Raw genomic sequence first — 22,128 nt, forward strand, 5'->3', positions numbered from 1 at the left:
GGATTGAGAGAGCAATAAAATACTAAAACAACCTGTGTGTTTATTTCATTAAAATACTTTTTAATAATGTGTGTGTGTTTTTTAACCCTTTCAGACAATTGGATTAATAATGGATAGGTGTCATCATTGACGCCTCTCCATTATTAATCTGGCTTAATGTCACCTTACAATAGCAAGGTGGCATTAACCCTTCATTACCCCATATCCCACCGCTACAGGGAGTGGGAAGAGAGTGGCCAAGTGCCAGAATAGGCGCATCTTCCAGATGTGCCTTTTCTGGGGTGGCTGGGGGCAGATGTTTGTAGCCGGGGGGGCCAGTAACCATGGACCCTCTCCTGGCTATTAATATCTGCCCTCAGTCACTGGCTTTACCTTTCTGGCGGAGAAAATTGCGCGGGAGCCCACACCAATTTTTTCCGCAATCTAACCCTTTATTTTCGCAGCTACAGCGCCCACATTTTGCACATACACACTACTAACATTAGTAGTGTGGAATATGCAAAAAAAAGGGGGATATGACATGGTTTACTGTATGTAAACCATGTCTCATATCATGTCGGGTTTAGACAGGAGAAATGAAAAGCCGGCAATTGAATTACCGACTTTTCACTAACACCGCTGCATATTTCTCGCAAGTCACACTGCTGGTCCGTGTGGAATCCGTATTTTTCTCGCCCCCATAGACTTTCATTGGCGTATTATTTGCGCAATACGCTGACAAACGCAGCATGCTGCGATTTTGTACGGCCGTAGAAAGCCGTATAATACTGAACCGTAATACACGGCTGATAGGAGCAGCCCCATTGAGAATAATTGTGCCGTTTGTTTGGCGAGTTTTACAGATGTATTTTCTGCGCTCTTACGTCCGTAAAACTCGCTAGTGTGACGCCGGCCTTACAGCCAGAAAAAGTAAAGCTCTAATTTTTGGTAATGCATGATATCAGTATAATAATGTATATGCAAAGAAAAGTGTCTTTGTCACCTCTCCTTCCCTTCTCTTTTCCCTGTGGAAGTTGCCGAGCATCTTATTGACCCAGTGTATTAAAACTTTTTTTGCAAATTAAAGAAGACCTTCAGTTCTCCTGATATATCAATTTAAGTAAATATTTGTATCCCCTCTGCAATAACAGTTCTGAAAACAAAAAACTGAGATCAGAAAAAGACCACTTTGATATTATTCCCTTACCATTTGCATCTAAGTAAAGATCTATGTTTATGCCATGTCTACATTCATCTACTGCTGATTTTATCACTTTGATTTTGGACTTAGTTTCTTATTAAAATGTGCGAACACAATAGAGAAAATGGAGACAATACTGCACTTACCTTAGGCAACGGATTGCTAGTGTTATAATAAAATAAGTTAGTCTGAAAATAGTGGTGCGTATGGTTAGCGAACGCTATGGTGTCCTCAATTATATAATCAACTGGAGAGAGTGACATGGAATACACGGTATAAATGATGGTTTTCACCTCATCCTTGTTAGTAATGGCAGCAATGACTCCTTTAGAAGCATAAAATGTAATATATGGAAAGATTGGTGGCATTCACCTCATCTGTGTAAGTTGTGGGGGTACACAGAGAGAAGCAGCAGCTGCATGTAGTAGTGATCAGTGCAGAGTGAAATGCAGCACTGGAGTGAAGTAAAGGACTTGATAGAAAACTCATCATGATCTCTCTTGGTCTCCCTCTGCTTATTTCCCCCCTTGCTTCTCTCCCCCCTTACTCCAACCCTCTCCATAGAGTACAACGGTTTCTATCACATGACATCACAGTGAGACAGTGTCTTTTCTCAGCAAGATGGATTTGAGCTGCTTTTTAGAGTGCATGGGAGGCATTCGTGAGAGGATAAAGTAGCTAAGGAAGGCATCTGATCTCTCTGTTTAAATCATTTACGAAGTTTATTGTATTCACCTACAGTATACTATTAATTTATGCAAAGTTTGTTGCAAGTAAAGTTCCCAGTTAAACCTTTAAAATATTTTAAAGTTTTAAACGCTCTCCTTTCTTTCCTCCAGGCTACAAAACTAAGTTTTTTAAGTCTCTCCTGATAAGTTTTGTTCTTGAAGCAATCTGACATTCTTGTGTTTCATAGTCCACACTGACTAGACAGTATCAAACTGTGTAGGGACACCTCACTTAGATTGGTGGAGGCAGCAAACAATGTTCACTATGAGCATGAATTCTCTGAAAGTAACAAACTCTACCATACTCATCTACTATCACCAGATGAGTATATAGCACAGACTGCTATTTGGTGTGTGCCGACATCCGAACTGTAAACTTATCACAAGACCTCTTCAAGTCTTTAACCTGAGACTGGCTACAGCTGATAGGTGACTTGAATAGCATGTCTTCCGATGATTCTCTGTGTTAAGGGAACAGTGAAATTATCAGTGAAATATGATGTTTTGTTCCAATCACTTGACATTTGTAGCCAATCATAGGCTTCAAGACAGACAATGTAGTCATCGCATCCAAAACTGAGGAGGAACAACAGGAGTATGACAATGAGACACTTCTCACGTCCAGGCTGTGATTCAGGATATTCAAGGAGTCCAAGGTAAAAATTAAGGACGGTATGTCATAAACAGAAGAAAGAGACAAAGTAGAAGTCAGGTAACAGTCCAAGGTCAAAATGTCCGGAGGATAGCGGATCAGAGCAAAGAGGTTAAACAGGCGGATGGTTAGAACTAGGTCCAAGGTCAGGCAATGAAAGATCAACAAACAGATCACACGGCACAGAGAGGCAAATCACATAAAAGTTGAATGCAGGTCTTGCAGATGTGTAAGACTAACAGCCCAGTTAACCCTTTCACAACATGCACCTTACTACTACTGCTCATCTCGTGTCCCACTCTTTGATGTGCGCTCCAGCACTGAGCTCATATATTCCCAGCCTATCTAAGCTGTTGTGAACAGCTGACATGTGCCCCTAACAGCCACAGGTGAAATCATCAATCGCTGACAGTGGCATTTAATGTGATTGCACCGGAAGCATGTCACTAATCCCACCCATCTGTGACCCCATCACATGATCGCGAGTCACCAATGAATCGGCATGATAACCAGAGGTCTCCAGCAGACCTCTATGGTTGTCATTGCCGGATTGCTGTGAGCATCGCCTCATAGCAAGTGAGCATTTCTGCTACATACAGGCGATCTGATCATTGCCTGTATGTAGTAGAGGCGATCGGGTTATGGTAGCTTCTATTCTCAAGTTACCTCCCTTTTGCCTCACTCAAATTAAAACAATTAAAAAAATAAAATATATACATATTTGGTATCACAGCATTCAGAATTGCCTAATCTATCAAGCTATAAAAAGAATTGATCTGATAGGTAAATGGCATAGCAAACAAAAAGTCAAAACGCCAGAATTACGTTTTCTGGGTCGCAGCAACATTGCATTAAAATGCAATAATGGGAGATCAACAGATTGTATCCAAGCCAAAATGATATAATTAAAAACATCAGCTCAGAACACAAAAAATAAGCCCTCATCCAGCCCTAGATCATGAAAAGTGGAGCTGCTACGGTAGGTCTAGGAAAATGACACAAATTTTTTTTTGTGCAAATTTTGGATTTTTTTCACCATTTAAATTAAAAGCAACCTATAAATGTTTAGTATTTACAAATTCATAATGACCTGGAGAATCATAATGGCAGGTCAGTTTTAGCATGGTGAACATCGTAACAAAATATAGAAAACTGTTTTGGACTTGCACTTTTTTTTACAATTATAACGCACTTGGAATTTTTTTCCTGTTATTGAGTACATGACATGGTAAAAGCGATGAAGTTGTTGAAAAATATAACTTGTCCCGCAAAAAACAAGCGCTCAAATGGCCATATTGGTGAAAAAATGAAAAAGTTATGGCTCTGGAAGCGAAAGACAGAAACGCATAAACAAAAATGGGCTGTGGCATGAAGAGGTAAAGTAGCCTGGCAATCACATGTGACAATGAACACCTGGAGACAGCTAGCACCTCCCAGTCTCAGATTGGATGGCAGAGCTGTCAATCAAAATACCAACAGCTCTGCACGCTCCTGTACCAGACTGGACAACTGAGCTGTTGATGAAAGTGCAGACAGTTTCAGCTCGCTTCTGTACCAGAATGGATGGCTGAGTCTACAGTAACTGCATCCCAAACAAACTGAGGGGTGGAATAATGACAAGAGAAGACTTAGTTCAGTGCTATAAAACAGCTGGTACATACAGTGCCTACAAGTAGTATTCAACCCCCTGCAGATTTAGCAGGTTTAATAAGATGCAAATAAGTTAGAGCCTTCAAACTTCAAACAAGAGCAGGATTTATTAACAGATGCATAAATCTTACAAACCAAAAAGTTTTGTTGCTCAGTTAAATTTTTATAAATTTTAAACATAAAAGTGTGGGTCAATTATTATTCAACCCCTAGGTTTAATATTTTGTGGAATAACCTTTGTTTGCAATTACAGTTAATAATCGTCTTTTATAAGACCTGATCAGGCCGCCACAGGTCTCTGGAGTTATCTTGGCCCACTCCTCCATGCAGATCTTCTCCAAGTTATCTAGGTTCTTTGGGTGTCTCATGTGGACTTTAATCTTGAGCTCCTTCCACAAGTTTTCAATTGGGTTAAGGTCAGGAGACTGACTAGGCCACTGCAACACCTTGATTTTTTGCCTCTTGAACCAGGCCTTGGTTTTCTTGGCTGTGTGCTTTGGGTCGTTGTCTTGTTGGAAGATGAAATGATGACCCATCTTAAGATCCTTGATGGAGGAGCGGAGGTTCTTGGCCAAAATCTCCAGGTAGGCCGTGCTATCCATCTTCCCATGGATGCGGACCAGATGGCCAGGCCCCTTGGCTGAGAAACAGCCCCACAGCATGATGCTGCCACCACCATGCTTGACTGTAGGGATGGTATTCTTGGGGTCGTATGCAGTGCCATCCAGTCTCCAAACGTCACGTGTGTGGTTGGCACCAAAGATCTCGATCTTGGTCTCATCAGACCAGAGAACCTTGAACCAGTCAGTCTCAGAGTCCTCCAAGTGATCATGAGCAAACTGTAGACGAGCCTTGACATGACGTTTTGAAAGTAAAGGTACCTTACGGGCTCGTCTGGAACGGAGACCATTGCGGTGGAGTACGTTACTTATGGTATTGACTGAAACCAATGTCCCCACTGCCATGAGATCTTCCCGGAGCTCCTTCCTTGTTGTCCTTGGGTTAGCCTTGACTCTTCGGACAAGCCTGGCCTCGGCACGGGAGGAAACTTTCAAAGGCTGTCCAGGCCGTGGAAGGCTAACAGTAGTTCCATAAGCCTCCCACTTCCGGATGATGCTCCCAACAGTGGAGACAGGTAGGCCCAACTCCTTGGAAAGGGTTTTGTACCCCTTGCCAGCCTTGTGACCCTCCACGATCTTGTCTCTGATGGCCTTGGAATGCTCCTTTGTCTTTCCCATGTTGACCATGTTTGAGTGCTGTTCACAAGTTTGGGGAGGGTCTTAAATAGTCAGAAAAGGCTGGAAAAAGAGATAATTAATCCAAACATGTGAAGCTCATTGTTATTTGTGCCTGAACTACTTCTTAATACTTTAGGGGAACCAAACAGAATTCTGGTGGGTTGAGGGGTTGAATAATAAATGACTCTCTGAAAATACTTTTCACAATTTAAAAAACAAACAAACAAAGAAATAACATTCTTTTTTGCTGCAGTGCATTTCACACTTCCAGGCTGATCTACAGTCCAAATGTCACAATGCCAAGTTAATTCCAAATGTGTAAACCTGCTAAATCTGCAGGGGGTTGAATACTACTTGTAGGCACTGTAATTATCAAGCTCAAAAAGCATAATAAGAAAAATGTGCTTTTCCAAATAACATGAAAATAAAAGACTCTATAAATGCAGGTTGAGCACAACATTGTTGGCATAACGAACTGAAATATGCATTTACACATGTCTGTAACTATAACTATGGAGATTGTATTATTTGTAATATGCATGATCCCATTCAATATGGAAATGGAATATAAGAAACACATGCAGAATATGTAATTAACTAGAATCTCTATATCATCCTTTGCAGGCACAGTGGCAATAGATTTGCAAGATACAAGCTGTCATTCTAAAGGTGTTCAAAATCTAACACTCCCCTCAGAAGTAAGTAAAGAAGGAAGGAGACCCAGTATTGCACCTGTGCTGGAAGTTGCAGATAATGCAAACACACAGCCATGTGATCTTCTCAGTGACCAATCAGAAGATGAAACCAACCCATCTGATGATGAATGTTCTGACTCAAAAGAGTATGTATAACATCTATAAACTATATTCTGGTGGACAATCTAGTAGTTATTTTTGTGTATGGCATTCTTCATAATTCCTTTTCAGGAGCATTATCATAGAAATAATAAAATGAAAAGTCATGATGTCATAATTTAATGATAACATGCAACTTCTTCTCCTTAGAGAGCACATATCACCAATCTAGTTTACCAAAAAACCAAGGAGAGAGTTTCGACCCAAATTTCCTTTTCTTGTTTCAAGTAGACACATTAACATGTAACCAAAACAAACTACTTGAGAATGTAACCAATCAGTGATCACACAAAAAAGTAGATATAAATATGATAAAACCATAATATTTTATTGAATATAAAGACACTAACAAACAATAACACAGACATTCGGAGGAGGCACAAAAATACATATATAGATATTCATTCTGTGCAAGGACCACTGGTAACAATATATCTACAATATAATGATGTTATGTCCTTTCTTATTTTGCTCAACAGGTATGTATGAGACACGGCAAAGAGCCACTATCAAATAGAAAAAGATGTATAGTAAAGTGCATTGTGCATAATGCTGATAGCAATAATAGTGACTAAATAAGGTCTAACACCTAGCTTCTCCATATATTAGTTTCTATAAAGTCCAAAAAAGTTTTAAAGGTGCATTATATATGTGGCTAACCTTACCAGTGCTCATGATGTGTCCGTGCCTCGACCCCGCACTCCAACGCGCGTTTCGCGGCACGTTGCTTCCTCAGGGGACCACTGTGCAAGAGCGAGATCTAATATTTTGTATTCACCCAGGGTTATGATCTTGCCATTTAGTCAGAGCTTAATGAAATATGTGGCACCACTGTGTGAGGGGAAAGAGTGAGATTTTGAGTTCTCACTGTTCACTGCGAGAACGGCCATGGAGATATGTTGGATTCAACTCTGTCTACCGTGACACCTGAATCTGGAAGTCCAAACCTGACTTGGGTAGAAAGTCAGGCGGCCCCTTTAAGAGGGCACTATATGCACTTATGAGAGGGTTTGACACTAACTTATATTTGATGATCTCACCAATATTGGGCTGGCTACTAGTTTATTACATAAAAAGAGAGGCAACATATTGGTGTTAGATGCTTTTTAAGGATATTCTAAAAATACTCATTGGGCTTAAAATTGGAGCTTCCAGCTATTCCTTTGCGTAGCCCATTAGCTAGAGGCAATCAATATTGAGCTCAAAGAGGTTTCCAGTTTGTGGCTAGTGATGATATTTATGGCGAACCTGTCAAATGTGGCCAGTTTTTGCTCTCATTACATTCCTGCCATTTTACCTAAGGATATACAGTGTCTAATGTAGTGTACTGTAAGTTCAATAAAATACTTACCTATCGCCATCTTCCCTGGCTACCAGTGCCGCTCTGGTCATCTTCTGACTCATGTGACTTAAATTCCAACTTAAATGCAATGTGTGAGCTGGAAATCAAGCTTTTATAGTGAACTCTAAGGAGCGGTAGAATGAGGCTTCATAGGCTTACATTACAAACGTGAACCCTACAAGCAACTTGGAGTCAAAAAAGCCCAAAAAGCAAACATATAAAAAAGTTTCAACGTTTATTGCACATGAAAATACATACAAAATCATTATAAATATGAATTCATACAACAAAGAGTACAACAGGAAGGAAGTGATGGCACAGGGTGTTCACAAAAGATGCCAACTCACAGACTAAAGTATGGGGCATGGGTAAAAATGTGTGTCCTCATAAGTGAGGTATACTGGTTAATGTAATATCCGGCAGATACATCAAAAAGTCAACAAATAACATCACCTGTGTTAACAGCCATAAAGTGGCCTCATAGTAATATTGGTATCAGATATTCTCGGCATATGGCAATAGGTAAAAAAAAAAAGAGGTAAAACAAAATAATAATGAGCCACCTGTCTAGAAACAGCGGATCAAACAATCTTACCCTTAATAACCCTGGTGAGACAGCAAATAAAAGCATCCCCTATGCGCGTTTTGCATGGGCTTTCTTGGGGGGCTGTGGAATAAACTTTGTTACTTTTTTATATGTTTGGTTTTTGGGCTTTTTTGACTCCAAGTCACTTGTAGGGTTCATATCTAGTGGGGGGCTCATTATTACTGGTTGCCGATTTGGCTATCTTCAGTAATTTTTCTACTTGATTGTTTCCTAAATATGTTTTTTTATTTCAATGTCTTTGACTTACATTACAACAGTGTCTACCAGTTCACATAGGATCTATGGGGTAATGTTTCTCTTTGTGGAGAGCGACTATTCAGGCCTGGCATATATGAGTGAGGAGACTTATATGCCATGCATGCTGCTCTTAGAAATTAAATATGCATATTGCTTTATGCTAAGTCATAGAGCAAGGCTCAAGGGTAGATATTAACTTTTAGAATTGCTACTTCCAAAAGGTGGCACTTGAGTTCTATCCTTTTTCCTCTTTGAATTGATAGTTCACAAATAAACACCAGTTTTAACCAGCAAGTGGGAATTGAAGTGTGAGAAGAGGACCAGTAAGGCACTGGAAACACTAACACTTTCATCTTTTATCATGGGGACCACTGTAACACGATTTTCTAACAATGAAAGACAGGCTTTGATTTTGATCTTAGAGTCACCATTAAAAGCTTATGTCTTAATTTTTGCTTTTTATACTGTATGTTTGATAACGTATGGTCATACAGAGTTAATATCCTAATAATCTTCTTAATCTTATTACTCACTCTAGTAAATAATTGAAAAACAACATCACTACCGGTTTAAGAAATGTAACCCATTGATTTGCTTTGTGCCTGCAGAGTGCCTGATGTTACTAACATTTTGAGAAATTCCGTAGTTGTATTTGCACATCTATTGACTTATATTATGAACAGTTGGGATCATTTATACTTTATAAAACCACAAACCACAGCTTTAACTGAAATCACACTGCAGTTCTTATCAACTCTGTGTGCCTCCTTGTATCTTGTGAATGCCTATGTTTCTGTAACTCCAGCATTAGATTAGATTTGTTATGTTTCCTCCTGTTGATTCAGAAGAAAATGAAAAAAAAAAAAAAAACAGGAAACCCAAGTGGTGATCATAATGGGGCTAACAGACAGACCAGAATTCTATACATTTACATAAGCATTTATCTGTTTTTGATTGTACTTGTTGTTATCATTGAATGAGAAATTATCCAAGTCTTTGTTAAAGCTCTCAGATAGTTCTGCCTAGAGAATCACGTAAATAGTGTAACAAACAGCATCAATACCCTTATGAGAAAGAATGCTATATATCCCTGAAGTCAGAACTTCTTTTTGTCTAGATGGAGTTAATGTCTTGCTTCCTGATTGATTTAACTTAGAGAATTTTCTGACTATTGGGTTTGTATGAGTTATTGATATGCAAGCATGTCTCCCCTTAGTAAGATTTATCAGTAGTATCAATCCTTCTAAGTCGTCTATATGGTCATGCAGGTCTTAGAAAGTTTAATAACATACCTTAATATCTACAATCCAATGACTTATTTCAGAGATATCCACATTTTTCTTGTATGTAAATTAGCTGATAAGATCTATGGGCCGGATACTGATCTGCATGAGAATCTGACTCCAGAGTTCATGTTAAATAAGAGGGGGTATTACCAGTGTTAGACATGTAATGGCTAACAGTTTGCTCTCACAATCACATACAATGCAGTCAGATCAGAAATAACAGTGAGATCAGAACTAACACAGTACAGCAGAACTAAACAGTACAACAGAACTAAACAGTACAGCAGAACTAAACAGTGCAGCAGAATGAAACAGTACAACAGAACTAAACAGTAGAGCAGAACTAACACAGTACAGCAGAACTAAACAGTATAACAGAACTAAACAGTACAGCAGAACTAAACAGTACAGCAGAACTAAACAGTACAGCAGCATTAAACAGTACAGCAGAACTAAACAGTACAACAGAACTAAACAGTACAACAGAACTAAAACAGTAAAGCAAAACTAACACAGTACGACAGAACTATCACAGTACAGCAGAACTAAACAGTACAGCAGAACTAAAACAGTAAAGCAGAACTAACACAGTACAACAGAATTATCACAGTACTGTAGAACTAAACAGTACAGCAGAACTAACACAGTACAACAGAACCAACATAGTACATAAAAAGTAAAGTTTTTTCTCATTTTGAAACCATTTTCAGTTGTCCTCTCACAGTGCTGTCAGCTTCCAATTTTTCACGGGCAGCTAGTGTGGAGGATGGGTCGAACAGCAGAACTGACAGCACTGTGAAAAGACAAATGCAAATATGTTTTTTGTGTTTGTAATGAGAAGACAAGTGCAGTTGCCAATGTTTTTGCAATGAGACAAACTTCATTTCTTCTGTACTATGTCAGCTCTTCTATACTGTGTTCAAATCTCACTGCAGAACATTGTTTAATAATGAAAGCAAGTATCAGTTTTTCTTGGTTCCCACTGGTATAGCTCCTTTTTGTTTAAAATAGGCTATGGGGACAGATTCACATGTGGATGATTTACAAATACATTCAGGTACTTCTCTGCAAGTGGATGTACTAACGAACTCGGAAGCAAAAGATTCCAAAGCTCTGTTCATGTTGTCTTAAAATTCATGAATTAAAAGATTGGAATTGAAAATGTGATTTTATTTCTAATTTCTATATTATTAATACATTTGTTGAACTCAATACTGAACCTTGATGTACACCGCTCAAAAACAGACAATTTGAAGTAAGAGTCACTTACTACGACTCCCTCAATACATTCCTTCGGTGTTGTCAGTCTGATTTCAGAACTTTTCCCACTTATGTAATTTACTATGGATTGAAACATCCAGATTCAGCAAATTAAGTATACTGAATGATGATCTAAGAGCACTGGCACAATTTATGCTTTATTTGTGATGTCGGTAATGTGAATCGATTCACAATGTCTTTATGGGGTAAACTGATTACTCATACACATCTGGGGTAAACTTCTTACTCATACACAGCTGGGGTAAACAGCTTACTTATAAAGAGCCGAGGTAAACCGCTTACTCATACACAGCAGGGGTAAACCGCTTACTCATACACAGCTGGGGTAAACATCTTACACATACACAGCTGGGGTAAACAGATTACTTATACACAGCTGGGGTAAACAGCTTACTTATACACAGCTGGGGTAAAAAGCTTACTCATACAAAGCTGCGGTAAACAGCTAACTAATACATAGCTGGGGTAAACAGCTTCTACATACACAGCTGTGGTAAAGAGCTTACTCATTCACAGCAGTGGTAAACAGGTAACTCATTCACAGCTGGGGTAAACAGCTTACTCATACACGCTGTCACGCTACAGACAGAGGGAATGGAGAACCCAAGAGTGGACCCTCTGGGTCGCGGCCCCAGAGCCCCCAAGGGCGAGCAAACCTGATGGATGCACCCTCTATACAGGGAGTGTAAGGAGCAGGCCCAAGGAGGATGGAACCGCAACTGCCAGAGCCAAAAGAGTCGACTGGGTCAAGACGGTTAGCAGGAAGATAGTGAACACTCAGGATCTGAAGATGACTGGAGGCAGAGAGCTGAACAAGAAACAAAATTAGTAAGTGATGGCAATACTGGAGACTACGGACAGAGATGAACAATAGATCCAAGAACAGGCGAGACAAGCAAGGAAAGGGAAGGAGCACTTGGAGCTTAGCAAGTGAGAAGGCAGGAGAAAGCATGAGAACGATGCAGGATCAGCTAACTAAGCAGAATCACCGCAGCGAAGATACACAGGCGCTTACCTGGGTAAGCGCCAAGCAGAAATACCCATTGGGTGCCGCAATATTGGAGGCGGGGCCACAGGGTCACAACCTCCCAGAAACCCGGGTGGCGGGAAAGATGCTACGGCGGATGCGCGGACCGCCGATGCGCCAGGAGCCAGAGAAGCTGGGCAGAAAAGAACGAGGAGGGACGTCGGGAGCGCGCAGGCCAGACAGGTAAGTATCAGCAGTTGTGACACACAGCTGGTATAAACAGCGTACTCATAAAAAGCTGGGGTAAACAGCTTACTTATACACAGCTGTGGTAAACCGCGAACTCATACACAGCTGTGGTAAATGGCTTATTCATATACAGCTGGGGTAAAGAGCTCACTCATACACAGCTGTGGTAAACAGATTACTCATGCACAGCAGGGGTAAACAGCTTACTCATACACAGCTGGGGTTAACCGCTTACTCATACACAGCTGGGGTAAACAGCTTACTCATACACAGCTGGGGTTAAACGCTTACTCATACACAGCTGGGGTAAACAGCTTACTCATGTACAGCTGGGGTAAACAGCTTATTCATACATTGCTGGGATAAACTGCTTAGTCATACACAGCTGGGGTAAACAGCTTACTCATACACAGGTGGGGTAAACAGCTTATTCATGCACAGCTGGGGTAAACAGCTTACTTATACATTGCTGGGATAAACCACTTACTCATACACTGCTGGGATAAACAGCTTACTCATACACACTGGGGTAAACAGCTTACTCGTACACAGCTGGGGTAAACAGCTTACTCATACACAGCTGGGGTAAACAGCTTACTCATACACAGCTGGGGTAAACAGCTTACTCATACACAGCTGGGGTAAACCACTCACTCATACACAGCTGGGGTAAAGAGCTTACTCATATACATGAGTCAAAGAAAACAGCTTTTGTCCATAGCAGCCACTGACACCTGCAATACTCTGTACACGGCCTGCGTAAACTCTTAGGCTACTTTCACACTTCCGTCTTTTTAGATCCATCACAATGCATCATTTTTGGAAAAAACGCATCCTGCAAATGTGCCCGCAGGATGCGTTTTTTTCCCATAGACTTGTATTGCCGATGGATTGCGACATATGGCCACTAGTGTTGAGCATTCCGATACCGCAAGTATCGGGTATCGGCCGATACTTGCGGTATCGGAATTCCGATACCGAGTTCCGATACTTTTGTGATATTGGAAATCGGAATCGGATCCATCTTCATGTAAAAAATAAAGAATTAAAATAAAAAATATGGATATACTCACCTCTCCGGCGGCCCCTGGACCTTACCGATGTAACCGGCAGCCTCCGTTCCTAAGAATGAGCGCGTGAAGGGCCTTCGATGACGTCGCAGCTTCTGATTGGTCGCGTGACCGCTCATGTGACCACTCACGCGACCAATCACAAGCCACGACGTCATCGCAGGTCCTTCACACGCTCATTCTTAGGAACGGAGGCTGCCGGTTACATCGGTAAGGTCCAGGGGCCGCCGGAGAGGTGAGTATATCCATATACTCACCTCTCCGGCGGCCCCTGAACCTTACCGCTGTAACCGGCAGCCTCCGTTCCTAAGAATGAGGAGTTTAGGACCTTCGATGACGTCGGGGCTTGTGATTGGTCGCGTGAGTGGTCACATGAGCGGTCACGCGACCAATCAGAAGCCGCGACGTCAGCCGCGACGTCATCGAAGGTCCTAAACGCCTCATTCTTAGGAACGGAGGCTGCCGGTTAACAGCGGTAAGGTCCAGGGGCCGCCGGAGAGGTGAGTATATCCATATTTATTATTTTAATTCTTTATTTTTTACATTAATATGGATTCCAGGGCCTGAAGGAGAGTTTCCTCTCCTTCAGTCCCTGGGAACCATCCAGGATCACTTCCGATACTTGAGTCCCATTGACTTGTATTGGTATCGGGTATCGGTATCGGCGATATCCGATATTTTTCGGGTATCGGCTGATACTATCCGATACCGATACTTTCAAGTATCGGAAGGTATTGCTCAACACTAATGGCCACATTTCGCGTCCGTCGTGCACTTTATGCGTCGGTATTTGGCGGACCGTCACAGCGGAAAAATTTTAAAGGAAATGTTTTTTCGTATGTCGTGTCCTGCATTTTAAACTGCGCATGCCCGGCCGTAACTCCACCCGCTCCTCCCTGGGAGTTTACTATGGACAGAGGACGCGTTGAAACACTGCGTCCGCTGCCCACGTTGTGCAGAAAATCACCACTGTCCTTCAGTACGTTGCGCCGACACTTTGTGACAGCCCCGTACCAACGGAAGTGTGAGAGAAGCCTTATCAGAGAAGGCTTCTTACCTTTTTCTTTCTTCAGCTCCAAGACACATCCAGTCTTCTGAACACGGCCTCTGCATTCAGCAACTAACATATTAGCCTCTGCTCCTTCCAGCAGATGGACACTACCACAGGATTTTGCCACAAAATGAACCTACTTCCTGCTTCTTAGGCTAAGGTCACATTTGCATTCAGGGGCTTTGCGGAGGGTTGCATACATCCTCCCTTAAGTCCCACCCACTTTCGCATACTTCTACATGTGTCCTGCGTACTTATCTTTAACATTGGGTATGCAGGACGTGTGGATATATGCAGATGTATGCAGATTAATTGTTTTGAGGAGCCTGCTGACTGCACGGGAACTCAACAAGTAGGTGCAGCTTAACAGAGGATGTACACAGCCCTCAGCAAAGTCCCCGAACCCAAATACACACAGCCTTAGACAAACACTGCAGGTGCTTCTAATGAAATACTGTAGAGCTGGTATTTAACCCTCTCCTTCCCAGTTATGCTACAATATGTATATAACCGTTGTTAAACCCAGAGGGACATTTTTTACCAGAATCTTTTTAGTAGGACAAAGCATCATGCCACACAGATCATAAATCCTTGGATTGGTTCCAGCAGCATATTGATGCTTGTTTATACTTGTATGATTGGAACTTCATTGTATAAAAACTAGATATGTGGCTTCAAAGAGCGGCATAAAGTCAAGTGGTCACGTTTTCCATAGATCAGTTTCAATGTGATTACATACTAGAATAGAAAAGTCAAGTGATTTAGTAGCTTAACCCCTTTCCACTGTAAGGCGTAATAGTACGCCGATGTTGGACTCCCTCCTTTTGATGTGGACTCCGGCACTGAGCCCACATCTTTCCTGTTACATGTCAGCTGTTTTGACCATCTGACATGTGCCTGGAATAGCCGCAGGTGAAATCACGATACACTCACGACTAGGGTTGAGCGAAACAGATCGGCACTTTTCAAAAGTCGCCGACTTTTAGCAAAGTCGGGTTTCGTGAACTGGCTTTACCACTCTGGCGGAGAAAATTGCGCGGGAGCCCACGCCATTTTTTTCCGCGATTTAACCCTTAAATTTAATAGCTACAGCGCCAAAATTTTGCACATACACACTACTAACATTAGTAGTGTGGAATATGCAAAAAAAGGGGGATATGACATGGTTTACTGTATGTAAACCATGTCTCATATCATGTCGGGTTTAGGCAGGAGAAATGAAAAGCCGGCAATTGAATTACCGGCTTTTCAACATTATCGTGCTGAAGCAAATATTAAAAAGTATGCTTCCCCATTGAATTGCATTGGGTTTCGTGTTTTGGCCGATCCCCGACCCCGACTTTTCAATAAGATCGGCCGATTTCACTCGACCCGACTTTTGAGAAAGTCGGGTTTCGTGAAACCCGAGTCGATCTCAAAAAATGAAAAGTCGCTCAACCCTACTCACGACTAGGGTTGAGCGACCTTTACTTTTATAGGATCGGGTCGGGTTTCACGAAACCCGACTTTTTCAAAAGTCGGGTCGAGTGAAATCGGCCGATCCTATAAAAAAGTCGGGGTCGGGGTCGGCCGAAACTCGAAACCCAATGCAGTGCATTGGGTTTCCAATGGTTCCCAGGGTCTGAAGGAGCGGAAACTCTCCTTCAGGCCCTGGGATCCATATTTAAGTGTAAAATAAAGAATTAAAATAAAAAATATCGCTATACTTACACTCTGACGGGCCCTGGTACTAACCGGGAACCTTCCTTCCTTAGAATCAGCCTTCCAAGACCTGCGGTGACGTCGCGGTGACGTCGCGGCTTGTGATTGGTCGCGCTGCCCCCATGTGACCGCTCGCGCGACCAATCACAAGCCGCGACGTCTCCGTGACGTCACCGAAGGCCCTGGAAGGGCTGATTCTTAGGAAGGAAGGCTGCCGGAATGAAGCCGAGGGTGAGTATATTCCTATTAGGTATATACTCACCCTCGGACACGCCCTGCTTCTTTCCGACAGCCTTCCTTCCTAAGAATCAGCCCTTCCAGGGCCTTCGGTGACGTCACGGTGACGTCGTGGCTTGTGATTGGTCGCGCGAGTGGTCACATGGGGGCCGCGCGACCAATCACAAGCCGCGACGTCACCTCAAGGCCCTGGAAGGCTGATTCTAAGGAAGGAAGGTTCCCGGTTAGTACCAGGGCCGTCAGAGGGTAAGTATGGCGATATTTTTTATTTTAATTCTTTATTTTACACTTAAATCTGAATTCCGATACCAATTCCCGATATCTTAAACATATCGGGAATCGGTATCGGAATTCCGATTCCAGATTCAGAAGATCGCCGACTTCATGGCCGACCCCACACAGGGGTCGGGTTTCATGAAATCCGACTTTGCCAAAAGTCGGCGACTTCTGAATATTGCCGACCCGTTTCGCTCAACCCTACTCACGACTATTAGGCCGTTAAATGCCACTGTCAAATGCTGACAGCGGCATTTAACTAGCGCTTCTGGCCATCGGGTCAGAAACTCGCCCACTGGTAACCCCATCACGTGATCACGGGACACCGGTTCATTGGCATGACAACCAGAGGTCTCCTGGAGACCTCTATGGTTGTCACTGCCGGATTGCTGTAAGCACCACCCAGTGGTCGGTGCTCATAGCAATTGAGTAATTCTACTACATAGAGGCAATCTGATCATTGCCTGTATGTAGCAGAGCTGATCATGTTGTGGCAGATTCTAGTCTCCCATGGAGACTATTGAAGCATGCCAAAAGTAAAAAAAAATTTTTTTTCAAAATATATTAAAAAAAATTCAAATCACCCCCGTTTTGCTCCATTCAAAATAAAACAATAAAAAAACAAACATACACATATTTGGTATCTTGGTATCACCGCATTCAGAATCGCCTGATCTATCAATAGAAAAAAGGATTAACCATAGCGAGAAAAAAGTCAAAATGCCAAAATTCGCATTAACCCCTTAATGATTACCTTGCCTTTTAATGGTGGCAGTTAAGGGTACTTAAACTACAAAAGAAGGAATATAAACCAGCTCACCCATGATGCACAAACCAATCCTCGGGAGCACGGACCCGCTGTGTTCAGGCATATACAGTCCAAAAAAGAAAAGAATGTCCAGCTTCACCGAATCCGTAAAAAACAGTTTTCTTTATTCACATACTTTTAAGCATAGAGGATACAGACTTCAGCACAAGCCATAACTAATTTGAAAAGTGGGCGTAGGATAAACAGACATAAAGAGTTCATAGCATGGCAATCCATCTGAATAATATAAATATATAACAAAGCAAAAATATTACCAATGATTATACAGTTTAAAAAGATTTATACAATGAAATCTATATAAAAGATACATAGATAAAAATTATTATTAAGAATTGAACAATTATGGCTACAGTTATTAATAAAGTATTTCGTTATTAATAACTGTAGCCGTCATTTTTGCTTTGTTATATATGTATATTATTCAGATGGATTGCCATGCTATGAACTCTTTATGTCTGTTTATCCTACGCCCACTTTTCAAATTAGTTATGCTAATCATTTACCCCACCGGTGTGTTTTCCGGTTTAGGGCTATTTAAGTGGGACACATGGGTCTTTTGGAATGACATGATTAAGGGAGCTTAGTCTCCAGAAACACGTTGAGATTCTTACCCATATGGCTTGTGCTGAAGTCTGTATCCTCTATGCTTAAAAGTATGTGAATAAAGAAAACTCTTTTTTATGGATTCGGTGAAGCTGGACATTCTTTTCTTTACTTAAACTACAGCCTTGTTTTTTAAGAGCTCTGAGGTTTAAGTGTACAGTGCCCCCCAGTGTTGGAATTTCTCCAGGGTCTCAGCTATCAGGGGTTGCCTAGACCTCAGAGAACATCATTTGGGTTGGTTTTTACTCACCCCGGTGTTGTGATTGCCATTATTAACGGTATAATGGCGAGCACAAAAAAAAGTTCAATTTTCCATTTAATTTCTCTCTCCTCTGATGTGATCGCACATGAGAGGAGAGAAAAATATGGTCTCCCACTTCCCCAATCACCCCCCCCCCCTGTACCTCTGGTGTCAAGTATTTCCCCATGCAGTTCCTCAGGCCACTGGCATCTTCTTCCGTGAGAAAATGGCAGGCGCATGAGCAGTGCGCCGGACTAGATCTGCCAGCCAGTACCCGACAACAATAGGACATTTTTCCTGTTGGTTCTTTTTGATCACTGTGCTAGACCCTATCACAGTGTTCAAAATAAAAAAAAATTGTAAATAAAACCCCTTTTATCACCCCTTTAGTTAGGGAAAACTTATAAAACATTTTTTATATTTTAGATTTATTTCCATTTTTCATTAGGGTTACAATTTGGTTAAAGTGAGTTGGGCTAAAGTAAGAGTTAGAGTTAGTGCTAGGGTTATGGCGAGGGCTAAAGCTAGGGTTAGGGCTAGAGTTAAGGCTAGGGCTAGGGTTAGGGTTGAGATTATGGTTAGGGTTGGGATTAGGGTTAGGGTTAGGTTTGTGGTTAGGGTTAGGTTTGTGGTTGGGGTAATGGATAGGTTTGGTATTAGGGTTAGGAGTGTGTTGGGGCTATGGTTGTGGTTAGAGTTATAGTTATAGTTAGGATTGCTATTAGGATTAGGGTGTGCTGGGGTTAGGGTTGCATTTAGGGTTATGGTTAAGGCTGGGATTAGGGTTAGGTTTGTGGTTATCATTGTGGTTAGGGTTGGAATTAGGGTTAGAGGTGTGTTGGGGCTAGGGTTGTGGTTAGGGTTATGGTTAGGGTTGGGATTAGATTTAGAGGTGTGTTGGAGTTAGAATTGGGGGTTCCCACGGTTTAGGTACATCAGGCGCTCTCCAAATGCAACATGGCATCCTATCTCAATTCCAGCCAATTCTGCATTGAAAAAGTCAAATGGCGCTCCTTCCCTTCCGAGCTCTGCCGTGCAGCCAAACAGTGGTTAACCCCACATATGGGGTATCGTCATATTTAGGAGAAATTGCACAGCAACCTTTGTGGTTCATTTTTTCTTTTTTTACACTTGTGAAAATAAAAACAATTGGCTCTGATGTAAAATGTTTGTGAAAAAAAGTTAAATGTTCATTTTTTTCCTTTCACATTGTGTCAGTTTCTGTGAAGCAAAGGGTTAATAAACTTCTTGAATGTGATTTTGCGCACCTTGAGGGGTGCAGTTTTTAGGATGGTGTCACTTTTGGTTTTTCTCTGTCACGTACACCCCTCAAAGTGACTTCAAATTTGAGGTGGTCCCTAAAAAAATGGTTTTGCAAATTTTATTGTAAAAATGAGAAATCGCTGGTCAACTTTTAACCCGTATAACTTCCTAACAAAACAAATTTTGTTTCCAAAATTGTGCTGAAATGTTGTTTTGTTTGACATTTCTCTCTGATTTATGGGCATAAAAATTCAAAGCTTGAAAATTTCTAAATTTTTAACTTTTTTGCCATATTTCCGTTTTTTAAATGCAAGTCATATCAAAGAAATTTTATCGCTAACATGAAGTACAATATGCCATGGAAAGAAAAAAACCTCAAAATCAGTAGAATCAGTTGAAGTGTTCCAGAGTTATAACCATGTAAATTGACAATGGTCAGAATTGTAAAAATTGGCTTGTTCATTAAGTAGCAAATTGGCTCTGTCACTAAGGGGTTAAAATGCAATAACAGATGACCAAAAGATCGCATCTGCACCAAAATGGTATCATTAAAAGCAACAGCTCGGCGTGCAAAAAATATGCCTTCACCCAACTCGAGATTACGAAAAATGGAGAGGCTACGGGTATTGGAAAATGGCACTTTTTAACAAAGTTTGTAATTTTTCTTCACTACTTAATGAAAAAAAAACATAGACATTTTTGGTGTCTATGAATTTGTAATGTCCTGGAGAATAATACTGGCAGGTTATTTTTAGCATTTAGCGAACCTAGTAAAAAAGCCAAACAAAAAGCAAGTGTGGTATTGCACTTTTTATGGAATTTGTTTCCCATTTTAAAGTACACAACATGGTAAAACCAATGGAGTTGTTCAAAAGTACAACTCTTTCCTCAAAAAAAACAAGCCCTCACACGGCCATATTGATGGAAAATACAAAAGTTATGGCTCTGGGACTAAGGGGAGCAAAAATCGAAAACAAAAATGAAAATACCTCCAGGGTTAAGGGGTTAAATAAGTGATGTGATCATGAAAGAACATTCAGAAAAAGTAAATCATTTGAATGTTAACAACCAATAAACCAAAGAAATCAGTGGAGAATGTAAAGAATATCATGAAATGGGATATGCACCAATCAAATAGACTTTTTCAAAGCAGGGTGTGACTAATATATAAAAAATAACTTTTAATACATTTACGCTAAAATTTGTATAACCAACCACATAGAAATAAGAACATAAAGGACTCACAGAAAGAAATTCCCATATACAGGGAATAAACAAATAACCAAATCCCTGAGACCTTCTAGACAATACACCAATGTCAGTCTCTTAAGGATCCACTCCTAAGAGGGAGCACGTGACACATGTAGATCACAAACCACATGTCTTTTGTCTCCATCAATCATGTGGAGATGCAGTGATCCTGATTAATAAAAAGTGGAACGATCTCACCTTCAGACTTCCTTTTCGGTAAGGGTAAGACCGCTCATGTCCGCAGCATCTGGAAAGGGGGGGCCCATAAATCTGGCCGCACACATACCCGTCCACACTGTCAGGAAAGTAATTTTAACCCCAAAATACCAGACACATTTCCCTACGCGTTTCGTTCTGTGTAACTCATCAGGGGAAATTAATGTATCATCCCTCCACCTCCGTGGGGGACCCTAAACAGAGGGGTGTATAGGTAATCACTATGAAGCGGCGTTCTTCATTCTTAAATATCCCGCCCAGTGTTACTTTGGCTGGCTGGGTGACATAATGTTCCGTGCGCCCTGCATGGAACGCCGCTCTTGGACCGCACGCATCACTTCCGGTGGCGCGTGCTGTTTAGTTACTATGGCCATGAGTTACACAGAACGAAACGCGTAGGGAAATGTGTCTGGTATTTTGGGGTTAAAATTACTTTCCTGACAGTGTGGACAGGTATGTGTGCGGCCAGATTTATGGGCCCCCCCTTTCCAGATGCTGCGGACATGAGCGGCCTTACCCTTACCGAAAAGGAAGTCTGAAGGTGAGATCGTTCCACTTTTTATTAATCAGGATCACTGCATCTCCACATGATTGATGGAGACAAAAGACATGTGGTTTGTGATCTACATGTGTCACGTGCTCCCTCTTAGGAGTGGATCCTTAAGAGACTGACATTGGTGTATTGTCTAGAAGGTCTCAGGGATTTGGTTATTTGTTTATTCCCTGTATATGGGAATTTCTTTCTGTGAGTCCTTTATGTTCTTATTTCTATGTGGTTGGTTATACCAATTTTAGCGTAAATGTATTAAAAGTTATTTTTTATATATTAGTCACACCCTGCTTTGAAAAAGAGAATGTAAAGAATCAATGTGATTAACACGTGGTCCCCATTCAAGCTAAAAACAATGCTGCTGCTCTCACTAACATGTGCGAACTCACAACTTGTAATTTTGTTTAGTATGGATTAGCTCAAAGGCAGAAAAATGGTTTGAGTGTCATTTACATGGAAAAAGACAGGCAAGCATCTAAAGGGCAAAAGAGAGTGAAAATTGAATTACTGAGCTGTGGAAAATATTCTTTGGTCAGATGAATTCATATTTCTGATGCATCATGCTGATG

At 41.3% G+C, this 22,128-nt stretch overlaps 1 protein-coding gene across 2 annotated transcripts in view; it reads left to right on the forward strand.

Annotated features, from left to right (window-relative positions):
* Nucleotides 1-22,128, forward strand: part of KCNT2 (potassium sodium-activated channel subfamily T member 2) — a 1,359,842-nt gene that overhangs the window by 870,284 nt on the left and 467,430 nt on the right. For both annotated transcript variants that reach the window (XM_077277827.1, XM_077277828.1), the window contains exon 17: nt 6,073-6,289. In XM_077277827.1, coding sequence (XP_077133942.1) covers nt 6,073-6,289 — 217 coding nt within the window. The remainder of the gene's footprint in view (nt 1-6,072; nt 6,290-22,128) is intronic.

Source organism: Ranitomeya variabilis, chromosome 8 (assembly GCF_051348905.1).
Source record: "Ranitomeya variabilis isolate aRanVar5 chromosome 8, aRanVar5.hap1, whole genome shotgun sequence".
In the NCBI taxonomy this organism is placed as follows: Eukaryota; Metazoa; Chordata; class Amphibia; order Anura; family Dendrobatidae; genus Ranitomeya; species Ranitomeya variabilis.